Below are 16,338 nucleotides of genomic sequence, written 5' to 3'. Positions count from 1 at the left end.
TATATATCATGCAATAGGATAATATCTTGAGACCATGCCCCATCCATCAGATGTTCCCTCACCTGGATACTGTATAAGTAATCCTTTATAACCTTAACAAATTGAATCCTTTTTCCAGGCACTCTCCAGTCCTTTCCTCCCCTCATTCACATGTAAAGGAGTAGAAAAGTGCAATAGTGCTTTATCCCTTTACAATATTTATTTTACAATTTGCCAGATTAAAAACTCACATTTTCACCATAAAAGCAATGCCTTCTATTGTATAACAAAATCACCACTGTGTTGTGCTCACAAACAGGTTTTTAACATCCAGATATTAATCAGTCACCTCTGTACAGTCTTTCAGTTTCATCCGATAAGCCCCAATCCTACGCGTTTCATCACTAATTACGTGACTTCCTGAGGGGGATCCCAGGGGGATAAATTCATGTCGGTTACTGCGAATGATACTATCTTCATCAGCCATCTGGTCCTGGTGATATGTCCACATTAAGTTTTTCTGGTCTTTTTTTATCACTGGCCTCTGTCAGCCACAATAATACATTCAATATAGTGTTATTAACATTATTGTCTTGTTTATTATATCCCTCCTCTTTCTTCGTATAAACTGAAGAGAATATATTTATTATAGTTGCCTTCTCCCTGTCACTTGTAACCAGCTTCCCCTGATCATCTTTTATGGGGCCAATATGTTCTAACCTCGCCTTTTTACTATTCATTTTTAACCAGTTCCCACCTGCATAATAAATATGTGGCAGTACAGCAGGTAGACTTTATTACCCAGATGCCACATACTGTATATGCAACTTCCTGTTCTGTGCTGAAAGTACGCTCACTGCTTACTTCCAAAGCATAGTGATCAAGCAGTGGTGTGGATTCCCTGTGTCAGGCTCCGCCCAACGGGATCTCTAGTGGTCCACAGCACGGGGTTTCCCAGGACGCGGAGTCTAAGTCCCAGTCTGCCTTTTCACCACGGCCCCTGATGGTGGGGATGGACTTGGTGCAAGACTGGAACCAGGTCGCGCCCCTGGGCACCCCCGGAAGTGGCAGAGGGGTCCCGCTGAGGGTATGTGCCCGGGATGAGCCTGCTGTGAAGGGGATGACAGGTCCGAGCGGATGGATGGGATGACAGATCCCGATCCGAGCGGGATGGACGGATGACTGATCCCGATCCGAGCGGGATGGATGGGTGACAGCTAGGAGTGAGCGAGGTCAGACTAGCCGGGTCGGTATCGCGCGGGCAGCGTAGTACAGGGGGAGTAAGCGGAGAATGGTCGGGGTCACAAGCCAGGTTCAGCAGGTAGCGGGCAGCGCGGTACCGAGGGTCAGGCAGAAGGATGGTCAGGAACGAGCCGGGGTCAGAGCAGGAGAGGGTCAGCATAAGTCAGAACAGGCAGAGTTTGGCAACAAGGAAGCGTACTTACAGGATCAGGAACAAGACCTTGCGGCAACTTGGAGATGCAAAGGGCAGCTTTAAATAGAGCGCCCTGTTCTCCCATTGGTGCGGCCGCGATCGCTACTGCGCATGCGCGGCCGCCGCCACGTTCGCCGAGGACTCTGCGCTCGCCGGCTGGGATGGATCGGCAGTCTGCACATGCGCGCACCGCCGAGGACCCGGGATCCCTGACACCCTGTTTGCAAGAGTAGAAAAATATTTGGATATCTTTCTCCAGCCTTTGACTCAAGAATTCCCTGCTTACCTTAAGGATAGTAAAGATATCATCAACATTATAAGGAATATGGGTATTAATGAGAACTGCATCCTAGCTAGTGTAGATGTAAATTCATTGTATACTAATATCAAACAGGATGATGCATTGGACGCTGTGATGTGGGCTTTACAGAAAAAGAATAATCTGAAGAAAAAACAAATAGATTTTTTAAAACAGGCCCTGGATCTAGTTATGAGTAATAATTTCTTCTGACACAGAGGCAAATACTATAGATAAAGGAAAAGAGTTGCATTAGGTGCCAAATATGCACCCCCAGTAGCGAAGCATTTTATGAGTAAATGGGACCATGAGTCAATCTATGGAAAAGAGAGACTGGAATCAAAATTATACAAGAGATATATCGATGATATCTTTATTGTATGGGAAGGAACACAGGAATTCTTCCTAGAGTTAATTAAAGAGATTAGTAATAATAAGTATCTTTTTTCCGAAAATGTAGATGGGAAGTCCATTAGTTTTTTGGATCTCACTGTATATAAAAAAGGGAATAAGCTGTACACGTGTACCCACTTAAGGATGTGGATAGGAATGGATACATTCCCAAACACAGTTGCCATCACCCTAGATGGCTAAACACGATCCCAAAAAGCCAGCTAAGGAGAATCAAACATAATTGTGATTAGATAAACGATTATGAGGAACAAGCAGATATTTTAATACAAAGCTTAGAAGAAAAAGGTTATAAAAATAAGTATCTAATCAGAATTAAGAATATGGTGAAGAGAATGGAAAGAGAAGAATTGCTAAAAAATAAGAAAAAGAAAGTGAAAGACAATGGAATAGCATTCATTATGGGGTATACTCCACAACATAAGTTGGTAGAAGCAATGTTTAAGAAATATTGATCAATTCTTTTGCAGGATGAGCTCCTCAAAGGAATATTGCCAAAGACACCACAGTTCATTTATACAAAACCACCCACATTGAGAAACAAATTAGCAAAAAATGTGATAGACCCCCCTGCCCCCCCCCCCCATAAAGTAGGTACTTTTTTAGTAGTTAAGTTTTTACAGCTGTGGAAGGTGTTTAGCATGTAGAACAGTAATAAGTAGAATAAGGAGAACTGATAATTTCCAATCACACACAAAAGGAAACGTTTTTAAGAGTAAGAAATGTATCACATGTGCGAGCACCCATCTGACTTACCTTTCAGAATGTCCTTTGTAAATTGCAATATGTGGGGAGAACAAGGAAACTTGCAGTGCATTTGAGTGAACATATTAGAAACATCAAAAAAGGATTCAGGCGTCATAGTTTATCCTATCAGAAAGTTTCATAATAAGGACCATACGCTTCTGAAATTCTGTGGGATTGATAAGGTGGAACCCTTTTGGAGAGGTGGTGATTTAAAAAAATCAATATCACAGAACGAAACTAGATGGATTAAAAAATTAGACACTTTGACTCCGAAAGGGTTAAATGTAGAAATAGATTTGAATTGTTTCCTGTCCAACTGGTAAAAGTTATCTTAGAATATTTGTTCTGGGTGACCCCATTTTCCCTTTAGTCAGAATGCATATTCTCTGGGACATTTGCATTACTCATAGAATCTATTATTTTTTATTTAATTTATTTAAATTTTTTCTTTATTCTTTTTTATCATTATTTTATTCCAATACGCATTATTTTAATAATTTATTAAAAACTATTTTTAATTTTTTATATGTAATATGATGTACTCAGCAATCGGAATGGCTTGGTGTAGGAAATACAATATTAAACCATTGGTTTTGAAGCCAGTATATCCTTTAGGAAGTATATAGTAGGAAGTGGGTCACTAGAATGGGGGGTTCTTAAGAACGAGATATAAAGAAGACGGGAACTGGAGATTATTGTTTATGAGGATGCCCTGTTGGATGGGCAAAACACGTTGATGCAATTTCCGGTTTCCAGCTATTTGGTGTGACGTCACATCCGGTGAGTGGAGCACATGCGAACCAGTGGCGCTCCGGAGCCATCTTTATACTGCTGCATTACCGTTGTTGAGGTTTTTTACGGCTTACAAGGCTATTTGTTATATATGAAATGTGAGCGTAATATATATTGTTATTCATAGTTAATAAATGGCATGATAATATTACACTATCAGTGTTCCTTTTGCTTCCCTTTGTTCAAACCTTTTACATTACAGCCATGGGTCCGGTACACCACCGAATTCTGGAAATAACTGTGAGCACATCCCACCAGAAATAGGCATTTTGACTCTTAAGCCCAAAAAGCTAGGAGTCCACCATATCTGGTGAGTGTGGAGTGCACAGACAAAGCTCCTCTAATCATCTAAACCGTGCAGAGGTTCGGTTGAGTCCTGACCATTCAGGAATCAGTGCTGGAACCAACTCATCACTTGAAATTTCTGGGCCTGATCCTAGTCGTGTATCAAGCCAAAGCTTTTTTTTTTTCTTTTTCTGTATGGAAGGGAGGGGTGTTTGTAATAATATCAAACCATTGAAAGTTATCATTCCCATTACAACATAGTAAAAAAGAAAAAACTTGGGACTTCAAAGTGATATTAAAGGCAATTACAAAAAAATAACAAACATGCAATACTTACCTGCTCTGTGTAGAGATTTTGCACAGAACAACCCCGATCCTCCTCTTCTCGGGTCACTTACTGGTGCTCCTAGCCCCTCCCTCCTGCTGAGTTGCTGCTTGCTCTGGGGTCACCCAAACAGGCTCGCTCCCAAGCCGCTGCTCTGCGTGTCCATTCATACACAGAGCATGGCTTGGCCCCACCCCCTCCTCATTGGCGCACTGGCCATGATTGACAGCAGTCTCAGCCAAAGAAGTGGGAGAGTCCCTGGGGAGCCGAGGCTCTTGTGCACATCACTGGATCAGAATGGGGCTCATGTAAATATTAGGGGGGGCTTCTGCACAGAGGTTTTTTACCTTTATGCAAAATGAAAGGTGGTAATATGCACAGGGAGGGGGGGTAACATGTACAGGAGGGAGTAATATGTACAGGGAGGGTAGTAATATGTATAGAGAGGGTGTTAACATGTACAGGAGGGGGTAATATGTACAGGAGAGGTTAATATGTACAGGAGGAAGGTAAAATGTACAGAGAAGGGGTAATCTGTACAGGAGGGGCGGTAATATGTACAGGGGAGGGGTAATATGTATAGGAGAAGATAAAAGAAGGGGGAACTGTGTATATGGAGGGTGTACTGGGAGGAGGCGGTAATGTGCGCAGGAGATGGCAGTGCATACAGGATTGGGGGGTTGGGTAATGTGCACAGGAGGGGGCAGTGCTTACAAGAAAGGAGATTTCTTTCGACTGAGTTCAGTATAGCCAGCTTGTCAGATATTTTTCTACATGCAATTACTGTCAGCAGATACAGCCACCAGCAGTGAGCATTGTGTTCTGCCAACCGGGAAGGCTCCACAACAGGTGAACAGATTTTTTTATACACGTATAAAGACGGAAATTTGGGGGGGGCAGAAATGAAAGGGAAAAGGATGGAAGAAGAAAGTCATCAAGTGTCGTCTGATCCTGTCCCTGAGCATCAATCCAGGCCGACCAAACTAAGTAAGTCAAAGATCATGTGACTGTTTCATCATTTGTTCACATCTGTTTTTATTTCCAATTCATGTCTATGTGAAGCAGTAATTGTTTGTTGTACTATGAATTATACATTTTTATTTTCACTTGTGATCTTAGCTGAATGCTCACGGACATCCTTACGCAATAAATATGCCTAGCGTATTCTCCTGAATGTGTCACATTCAGAACATTACATTGTACACACATGTATTGGTAAACACAAATGCAGTTAAGCATTGACATTTACATGAGTACAGCCATTCACTTCTATAGCTAGCTGTATTCCCAACCTGTGGCTCTCTGGGTTCTGGAAAATACTTTTTTTGTTTTTTTATGATAGGCACATTTAATGCCTAAAAGGTCATGCGTGAAAGCAATACGAGGCTGCTGGCCCCAGCAGCTAATTGCGGCCAATCGCACGTAGTTGCTATGTGGCGATCACTTGTGATTGATCAGCCCTGGATGCAGTCTGCTTTCAGGGCCACTTACAGTTCATTTCTGGGACTCCCTACTGAGGTTCTTGCATGTCCATGCTGTTGGGCCAATACATGGGTGGGAATGTAGCCTAATGCAGGCCATACATGGGTCAAATTCTGAACGAACTTTCTTTAGAAAATCGGAAATTTAGTCCGTTTTGTAATCCGATGGTGCCCCCATTGATTTCAAAATTCAACCAACCAAGCCTTCAATTTCACCCCATGCTGCTGCAGAAAAGAATTTTCGTGGCCAAGAATTTTGTTTGCTTTCCAGGTCACAGCTCACGCTCATTTCTTTTTTGCTTATATTTGCCACACGATTCTCCCATCATTGATTAGAAATTTGTTTTTCAAAAAATCTCCAACATTCCCAATCACTCAGATTTGATGGTCACACGAAAATTGGCCGTTGCAGTGCCCCACTAATGGTGTGAAATTCGAACAAAAATTCTTAGAAAAGATTTTCTGAAGAAAATTATTTCGGAATATGACCCGTGTATGGCCAGCTTAACAGTCATGTAGCATCTTGTCTGCATCTTTACCTGATATGCTGGGCTGAGCTGAAATGGCAAACTCTCCCACCCAGCAATCGACCATGTGAGGTCCTTCACCACCATCTTTCTTGTGACACCATCAAGACACCGGCTTCCTGAGAGCCCTAGCGTGGCGGGTTCTACTACAGCCCCTGGAATGCACCAGGAGGCCTCGAGCCGTTCCTCTCACCCCGGCAAGGAATTCCGACACACAAAATCAAGTTTGTAAGGTGAGTAAAGGTCCACTTAGATGCAGGAAAGATTATTTGCAGAAGACAGTTTGTTCCTTGTGCAATTTTGCACACAGTGACAAGCTGGACCAGAACCAGTAGCACCCCCTGGACCAAGAATACTTGTGTTTTACACCTCCATGGGCATTCAGTCATTATTATTAGTTCACTGGCTGTATGCTGTATACTTGCTCTCTGCATGCAGTTTTTTCCATGTTTAACTTTGATAATAATACCTGACCCACAATAATGTCTGCTATGATTTAATGGCCTACTTCTAGCAGCACACAACACAACTTCAAGCCGCCATCTTTCTGGTCCCGGAAGTAGACCGACACACGCTCCCTGCAATACGTCCTGACGTCACTAAGGCGCGACGCAGGCCCCGTGCAGGTTCATTAGGGGCAGTATGTTTCGATTAGCTGGAACGCTCCGGTCGTGTGTTCGGTGGAAGCCGGAGATAGCGCTTCTAGCGCGGAACTACAAGATAGAGCCGGTGGGCCGAGATGTGGTGCTGTTCGAGCACCGGAGGCCGCGCTTCTTCCGCCTGTTGGGGGCGTTTTGTGTGGCTCAGACCGGCTTCTGGGCGTACTTGGCGCACTTCGGCTTCACGACTCTGCGGGACATCAGACACAGCACCAGGGGGCAGGACGGGGAGGTGAATGGCAGGAACATGGGCTCCCCCTTGTGGAGGACGGCGTTCACTCTGGGCTGCCTGTCAGTGGGTATGTCATTGTGGCTGCAGCTGTCATTGAGGCTCATTGACCACCATGCAACCTCCATGTACACAACACAGCGGTTACAGCCACCATTAGGCTCCATTCACCTTTGTGCAGCTTCAAAATTGTGCGATTTGTCATTTGTGACTTTGGATGAGAGCGCCTTTGGCTTTGACCAAGAATGATTGTTTTTTTTAGACTGAAGTCTATGGCTGTCAAGTTGCATGAAAGTTGGACCAAAGTAGTGCCGGAATTACTTTCATGTTGCTGCGACTTGGAAGTCGCACAGATATGAATGGTACTCATTGGGAAACATGGGCTGCAACTTGTCATGTGACTTTGGACCCCAGAGTCGCACAAGTGTGAATGACCTTGCTTGAATGACTTTAAAAATAATCCTGACGCTCAGATGGGAAAAAAAAGAAATCAAACAGTGGTGTCCTTTAAAGATATTAATATTTAATATAATAATAAAAAATATATTTATAGTTAGTCTGGTTAAAGCGGAGTTCCACCCAAAAGGGGAAGTTCTGCTTTGACCACTTCAAGTCCGGACACTTTTACCCCCTTCCTGTCCATGGCAATTTTCATCTTTCAGCACTATCACACTTTGACAATTGCGCGGTCATGCAACACTGTACCCATATGAATTTTTTACCATTTTTTTGAGACAGATAAAGCTTTATTTTGGTGGTATTTATTCACCACTGGGATTTTTATTTTTTTGTAAATGAAAAAGTCCAAAAATGTTGAAAAAAAGTGTTTTTCTTATAAAATGTTGCAAATAATATTTCATTATAAATCTTGGCCAAAATGTATTCCGTTATCTTTTTAGTAAAAAAAAATAAAAAATAAGCCAAATCAGTTTATAACCAAAAATGATAATTTTTAAACATTTTGTTTACATTTTTATTTTTTTTTATATATATATATTTTTTTTTTTTTACATAATGTCACCCTAGCAGTGATGACACTGTACTACTTGTGGGGGGTGATGAAGATTTTTTTTTTTTTACACAGTGATTGCTTTTACACCCATATAGGATGTAAAAGCAATCATTTCTCTTTCTCTCTGTCTGCATTCTTGCAGCCATTGAGAAATACTGAGTGAGCTGTGATTGGTCACAGCTTGTCACATGGTACAAGGCTGTTGTGAATAGCCTTGTACCATGTGACCTCTGTGATCATTCACAGATTTCACACGTAGTAAGCAATGATGTCACAAGTGACATCTTGCTTGCTACTTTGCATGTGATCACTGATTGGCCTATCAGTGATCACATGATCGGGACCTCGTACAGAGGTCCCGTCCAACGATCGGTGTTTCACTGTGTCCGGAGGACACAGCGGGCACCGAATCGCGGTGCTGCGTGCTCCCAGGGAGCGCGCACAGCTAGAAATGGCGGGTGCCGTTTATAAATGGCAACCCGCCCCTGGAGTGCCACCGTCCTGCCGTTTATAAACAGCAGGCGGACGGCAAGTGGTTAAAGACTGCTCCCCATTAAGGATTGGCACCTTTGGGGAGCGGGGGGGAACAGGTACCCAAATTTGACAGGTACCCACTCCCACTTTTACTGCGATTGCCTAGGTGATCGGAAACAAGTTGTCCTCCCTCCTCATAGTCTTGTGGGACACATGACAGGTCCCAGAAGTCGACGTGGCCATTCAGGAAGTGCAGCGCTACTCGCGCATGTGCAGTGGGCACTCGGCTGTGAAACCGCAAGCTGTCACAGCCAGGTACCCACACTGAAGATGCTGGCCTCCTGGAATACAGGATGGCCGGTGAAACGGGCTGCAGTGGGGGCAATCGGGGATCGTGGGACAGGTGAGTGGCTGTTTTTGAAAAGTCAGCAGCTACAGTTTTTGTAGCTGCTGACTTTTATTTTTTTACAGACTGAGTGGAACTCTGCTTTAATGACACCCCAAATGCAGTGTGTTTGCCTGTACTGGATTGCGTGGTTCAAAATGTCTATTCGATCTGGTTGCAGTGCAGCTAAAAATATGCACGTTTTTGGTGCTGGGCAGTGTGACTTGAGCCCATTCAAAATGAGAGGGTCAATCGCACTGCACTGAATTGCATAGGAATGCGGTGTGGTCCTTGTGCAATTCACGTGCAAGCTTACTTTTATCCAGCATGGAGTCCGTTCTTTGCTTCTTTCCAGGTTTGTCACACACCTGGACTCTGTGGTTCTTTCCTCCCTGCCGTGTCACTTTGCGATAGGCAGGTGTGAATACCGCGCTCAGTGGAAGGCAGGCTATTCAACACACACTAACCTGTGACATCACATCCATAGCACTGTGAAGGCGCAAAGAATGGATTTGCAGCACAACGGACAATTAAGTGTTAAAGCCTAACTCCAGGGTTCATTTACCTGTAGGGCTAGTTCACATTAGATGTAGTCCAGTGTGAGGTTTTTTTTTTTTTCTGCATCACAATGCATGCTCTTGTTTTCCAGGTATTCCAATGGCCATAGTTCACACCAGTGCACAGTTCCAGTCAGTTTCCGGTGCAGAAAAAAAAATTGAACATTCTTCATTTTTATTGCACAGAACTGTACTGGAACATGGCAAACTGCACCGGAACAGAGTGTGGTGTGAACTATAGAGTTAAATGCATCCGGAGTGCATTTTTATGGTAACTGACCCTAAAGGTTAAGTCCACTGTTTAGAAGATGTTGCACTTATACACTGCTCCAAAAAAATGAAAGGAACACTTTGAAAACACACCATATCTCAATGGGGGAAAAAAATCTCATGCTGGATAGCTATACTGATATGGACTGGGTAATGTGTTAGGAATGTAAGGATGCCCCATCATTTGATGGAAATCAAAATTATCCACCTACAGAGGACTGAATTCAAAGACACCCCAAAAATTAGTGAAAAAATGATGCAGCAGGCTAGTCCGTTTTGCTATTTCATTGCAGCAACTCAGAATGGTTCTCAGTAGTTTGTATGGCCCCCACATGCCTGACAACGTTGGGGCATGCTCCTAATGAGATGATGGATGGTGTTCTGGGGCGTTTCCTCCATGGATGTGGACCAGGGCATCACTGAGCTGCTGGACAGTCTGAGGTACAACCTGGTGGTGTCGGATGGACCAAAACAAGATATCCAGGGTGTGTTCTATTGGATTTAGGTCAAGCGAGCGTTGGGGCCATTCAATGGTATCAATTGCTTCATCTTCCAGGAACTGCCTGCATACTGTCGCCACGAGGCCGGTCATTGTCTTGCACCAGGAGGAACCTAGGACTCATTGCACCAGTGTAGGGTCTGACAATGGGTCCAAGGATTTTCTCCCGATACCTAATGGCAGTCAGGGTGCCATTGTCTAGCCCAGCAATGGGCAAACTACGGCCCGGCGGACCTATTAATCCGGCCCGTGGATCGTGATACTGTCAGGATGGCTGTCAGGATGTGTGTAGGCGGGGCAGCGTGACGAACGTGAGGGGAGCTAGGCTCCTCTCACAGTCCGCCCTGAAGACCGGAATGGCGCGGGAACACGGCGAGAGGAACGCACGGAGCAAAGGTAAGTGAATTGACACAGGGGGGACTTGGCTTACTACTTGGGGGGGAATAGTACTATGGGGGATGAAATACTATATGGGGAATGAATTTCTATAGGGGGGATGAATTACTATATGGGGGATGAATTACTATGGGGGATGAATTACTATATGGGGGATTAATTACTATGGGGGAATATTACTATACTTACTATGGATGACACATACACATCATTCATCTACTCTTGGTCCGGCCCCCGGGTCCAATATATGAACCCATTGCGGCCCTCAAGTCAAAAGGTTTGCCCACACCTGGTCTAGCCTGTAGAGGTCTGTTCGTTCCTCCATGGATATGCCTCCCCAGACCATCACTGACCCACCACCAAAATGGTCAAGCTGAACAATGTTACAGGCAGCATAACGTTCTCCACGGCTTCTCCAGACCCTTTCACGTGCTCAGGGTGAACCTGCTCTCATCTGTGAAAAGCACAGGGTGCCAGTGCCAAATGCCAGTCGAGGTCTGTGGTGCTGGGCAGTGAGCACAGGGCCCACTAGAGGACGTCGGGCCCTTAGGCCACCCTCATGAAGCCTGTTCCTGATTGGTCAGAGATTTTCACCTGCTGGAGGTCATTTTGTAGGGCTCTGGCAGTGCTCATCCTGTTCCTCCTTGCACAAAGGAGTAGATACTGGTCCTGCTAATGGGTTAAGGACCTTCTAGGGCCCTGTCCAGCTCTCCTAGAGTAACTTCCAGTCTCCTGGATTCTCCTCCATGCTCTTGAGACTGTGCTGGGAGACACAGCAAATGTCATGTATTGATGTGCCATCCTGGAGGTTTTGGACTGCCTGTGCAACCTCTGCAGGGTCCAGGTGTCACCGCATGCTACCAGTAGTGACGCTGACCCTAGCTGTTAATCAAAATTATGATTCGGCACTTATATTGATGGCAAGCTTGCAAAATATTTGGTTTTTATGATTAGTCATAATTAATATTAATATGTGTGAATGGTCTTTTGACAAATGGTAGTATTACTATTCTTCAATCATAGCTGAGACCAAAAGATATACAAGTTAAGCTGAGACAGTAAATATGGGTAAGTTAGCTGAGACAGCTAACTAGCTGAAGACTATATTTAGATATAGTTGGGTAAAAGTATCTGGTAGTATATGTCAAGGTTATTAGAAGTGACTTACTATTACATTATGTATTTTAATAGTATCTGTGTGTATTTGGTATACGTTTCTAACATTGATACATATATAGTTTAGTGATTATACATTGATATGTTCTTAAGCTATATTATTTAAATATATAGCTGAGGGTTACATCATTAGCTTATAATATTATTTACATCAGCATACATATGTTCCTGTCCATCAGAAACATTATGTGAGTGTTGTCCCCTCCCTTCTATGCCATACAAGGTATTAAGAATCTCTCGTTATGACACACTCATTCTGATAAAAAGGTCCATTAGGAACATGGGACTCTCACACGCTAATACTGACACTTTCATACATAACACACACATACATACACGACTGAGAAGCTGCAACAGGTGCATGCTGCTAGATCATCATTTCCGTCTACTTCCGGCTTCTTCAACAAAGTCATGAGAAAGACAAGGAGAACATGAAGGACAGAATAGCACGTGGCCGGACTTCTATGTCAAATAATGGTGACTTATCTGTAAACTTTTGCTTGTTATTTTTACAGTAGTTTTATCTACATGGAACTGTTCATAATACGCTTTACATTATTTTACACCATTGTGTGATAGAATAAAATCACACTTCATTTTTTATTTCAATGGCTCTTTCATAATCGCCTCAAGACACTAGAAGAAGTATTATATGTGTCTAAAATCCAACACTAGCCAAATGCAAAACTAGTGAAAAACAGAAAAGATGAGTAGGGAAAAATTTTATGGCGGCCTCCATCTGTAAAAACCATTTGTTTAGGGGGTCATCTCATTGTTGCCCTTCTAGTCCACCTGTTGTTAATCAGTTTCGGCTGCTTTGGTGTTAATGAAATAACAACCCCCTCTGCTACTTAACTGACCAGATCAATATCCCAGAAGAATTGACTTGATGCTATACTCTGATTAAAAAGTGTTCTTTGAATTTTTTTGAGCCGTGTATAACTATCTCAGGGCCTTTGTGTAAGTTCTGTGCCCTCCCACTTCCACAAATTAGTTTTGATTAGCCATAATCATCAAGGTATTTCATATTATATAATTGTTAGTGCTCCTGCGCAATATTACTCTATAACCCGAATACAAACTTTTTTAACCACTTGCTGACCACCTTGGTTCAAAACATTAGTGATCTAATCAAAAACTTCAATCAGATTAGTCTGACTTGATGCTGTTAAAAAGGATTATTTCTGTACAACCAGCCTGTCAGGTTTTTCCTGATCAATCAGTGCCACCTGATCTAGTAGGCTGCACTGATCAGTGTATTCTGAAGTCAGGGAAGGCTCCTGGCTGTCAGATTCCCCTGTCTGCAGTTTGTGGATGGGGGAATCGGGTCATCTTTTTTTCATTCATCCTGCTGGTCGAATGAAAAAGTGATTAATGTATATGGCCTACCTTACACTGTTGGCAGATTTAATATATAAATTGTCACGTAGTAAAAAAAACAAAACTACAAATGCTGATTTGAAACCAGACTAGATTGTATTTTTTTTGTCTAGTATTGTGCATTGTTAATTGTCTACCTATCATCTTCCTAGGTACCCTTGTAATGGTAGCTGGTTTGTTGTTCTCACGTCGCTCTGTCAACTCTGTGATTCTTCATGCTGGAGGAGATAAAGTAACCATCGTCACTGCAGGTTTTTTTGGGATTAGTTCATCATTTAGTCTTCCTTTAAGACACATTTCTTGTATGGCTCATCGCTCGGAGGTTCCTGCCATGATACCTCTTAAGATCAAAGATCGCCCTTTGTATTACCTAATGGACAAGCAAGGACACGTTTCCAATGCCAAGTTGTTTGATCTCACAGTGGGAGCATATCGGAAGCTGTGACATCTGTTTTATACAATGGCCCTGTTTATGTAAAAAAAATAAAAAAATAAAATTGTTGTATTTTTCAATCAAGTATTAACACTGGTGCAAGTAAATCCGCAGCTAAGGTTAGTTACCTGTGGTAAGAATAAAGCAAATCTGCAACTAAGGCCTGTCTGTGCATCTCCTGTACAGAGACTGCAGTACAAAATAGAATGGGAAGTGGATGGTAGAAAGTATAAATAATTAAAAAAAATAGGTACATATGGTCCATCTTACATTACAAACTCCTTATAGCCAGAAGAAAGCTTCCTTTTGATGAATGAGGTTTTTTGGGACTGAACACTCTCCAATTCGATAAACACCCTGGTTACAGCTATGGAGTAAGAACTTGTGGCTGGGCAGTAGGAATCCACAGTTTTGACTTTAAATAGAACCAGTCCTCAGTTGCAGGTAGCACTCAGAAATGGAAGTATTTTAAATGCTTACTTGCATTCTTTTTCCATCCCATAAACTATTTTTGTTCACTTTCAACATGCCTTTGAAAATGCAACTAGTCAGCCTCCTAGAACAACCCCCTTCCCCATTGTACATCATAGCCTTCTCCTCTTCTGGGAATGTCTAATTACTCTCTGTGCTGACCCAGGTCCTATAACCCTCACACCAATATATAACCTTGGATGCGGGGGTGGGGGGAGAGTGAAGGGGAATACTATAGACCTGTCACTTGAGTGACACAGCTCTATGGCACTGCTGACACCACATTATCTCCCAGCAGCAGTCTCGGGACTTTTGAGAGGCTTTTACAGGTGTGTAATATTCCTAAAATACATTGGATGCACATACACTCCAACACTGCTGTTGAACTGGATGGTCTGGTGACTGGTTCTATAAGTATCAAGGGCTTAAGTCCTGTACACGCAGGCCTAATATTGGCCGAAATCAGTCAGCTTTTGACCTGTGCATACAGCTGCTTGATCAGCTTCTATCAAACGTGCATCTTTGAAAACCTGCAGCTGACCAGCATCTAATCGGTGCTTGCAGCCAATAGCTGCGATCGCTGACTGGTGTGTTGTGGAAAGGGGGACATTCCGCTGTCATAACACAAATCGCAGCAGAAGGGAGATTGCTGTACTAATCGTATGTTAGTACAGTGAACTGTCAGTTTTTTTTATTCAGCCCACTGGGTTGAATAGAAGATAAAACTTGCATGTGTACCAGGCTTAAAACCCAACTTCATACACCATCCTTTCCATACGTTTTCACTCTTTTGTTCGTCCTTTACCAATAAATTGTCTTCACTGTGAATTTTGTTTGCTTCAAAATTAAAGCTGGCTCCACTAACATCACAGACTGTGATTTATGAATAGCAAAGCAGAGCTAGTGAGTGGAGACACAAAACAAGAACAGTCTTCCTTTCTACCAACCTCACTGATGTTGGGGATTGCCCAGATGTACAGCAGGAGCTATACTTATCCAGGTAGCATATGAGGAACTGTGTCCGGACACAGCGGCCATATTGGTTTCCCTTGTTTCATGTTATACACCTATGGGATGAGGTGAAATGCTGATTTTGACAAGGAGAGAAATGTGAGTGTAACCATTATGTTTTAAATTCGTTTTATTAAACAATATTGCACTATGGGAGGTTCTTTTTTGTGTCCTATATAACCATTGAGTGGAGGTGGAGTGGAAATCATGCAATCCCTGGATAAGCAATCTGCAATAAGGATCGGTCATTGAGGAGATTAATAGCCCTTTGGCCCAGTGTGGGGAGGTGAGCAGGCATTGCTGCCATTAGAGGATTTTGTGCACTAGAAGTGAAGATCACCCTCTTTTTTCATAAGTTACACCTGCATGGACTTGTTTGTTTCTTTATATTTACACGGATGATTTATTTGAGTGATTCACAGTTATCAGCCTAATAGCTGGATTTATGAATTATTTTGGATACACAAGATACATCACTTATTTATTTGTCTGTCACCTATTATATATATTTTTTGGAATTTATTAGCTTGTTATCACAGAGCACTATGAGTTATTAATGGCACTATGGTGTGTATATATATATATATATATATAATTTATAGCGCTTCACTAATTTATAGATACAAAAGCAATTTATAGTTCAAAGTCTAAACATAAGTAAAGCTTTATGAAAAGGAGGGTGTCTGGAGATGGGTGTTAATCAACAAACATACTAGATCAATATACTCCATGTGGAATTCAACTGGTAACCAACTTGGGCTCCTGAACCAAATATGTTTACTGTGTTTAGTGTATATGGGGCATAATTCTCAGAGTACTTTCTCATGGCTGAATTAAAATGGCTGTAAAGGTAGAAGTATTTTAATGCATTCTCTGTATCAAAGTAAAAAACATTCTGTGTACCTAAGCCCTATCTTGATCCAGCACTAAAGTTGAGTACAATGGCTTTCTCCTCACTGGACATGGAGGTAGCACCACTGACTCCTGTTGCTGTCAATCACAGGCAGCGAGCAGGGCCAAGTTGAGCTTTGTGCCTATGGACACACACACACAGCACAGCTAGGGATCAAGCCCGCACAAGTGCCCCCACAGCAAATGGCTTGCTA

At 42.7% G+C, this 16,338-nt stretch overlaps 1 protein-coding gene across 1 annotated transcript; it reads left to right on the top strand.

Moving 5' to 3' along the window:
• Nucleotides 1-6,866: 6,866 nt before the first annotated feature.
• On the top strand, nucleotides 6,867-13,834 carry TMEM223 (transmembrane protein 223). The gene is made up of 2 exons (XM_089652861.1): nucleotides 6,867-7,238; nucleotides 13,470-13,834. Exons 1-2 carry the CDS (start codon nucleotides 6,923-6,925, stop codon nucleotides 13,760-13,762), a joined length of 609 nt encoding a protein of 202 aa, XP_089508987.1. The 5' UTR covers nucleotides 6,867-6,922; the 3' UTR covers nucleotides 13,763-13,834.
• The last annotated feature ends 2,504 nt before the right edge of the window (nucleotides 13,835-16,338 follow it).

This window comes from Staurois parvus, unplaced genomic scaffold (assembly GCF_062004578.1).
Source record: "Staurois parvus isolate SC_StPar_1 unplaced genomic scaffold, SC_StPar_1.0 ptg000694l, whole genome shotgun sequence".
NCBI lineage: Eukaryota > Metazoa > Chordata > Amphibia > Anura > Ranidae > Staurois > Staurois parvus.
This window is presented reverse-complemented; position numbering and strand designations above follow the sequence as displayed.

Bases quoted from the DNA above. Each gene is read 5' to 3' on its own strand.
- TMEM223 (XM_089652861.1), top strand. From the start codon at position 6,923: ATGTTTCGATTAGCTGGAACGCTCCGGTCGTGTGTTCGGTGGAAGCCG. The intron at 7,239-13,469 runs GTATGTCATTGT...TCATCTTCCTAG, and splicing joins TCTGGGCTGCCTGTCAGTGG to GTACCCTTGTAATGGTAGCT.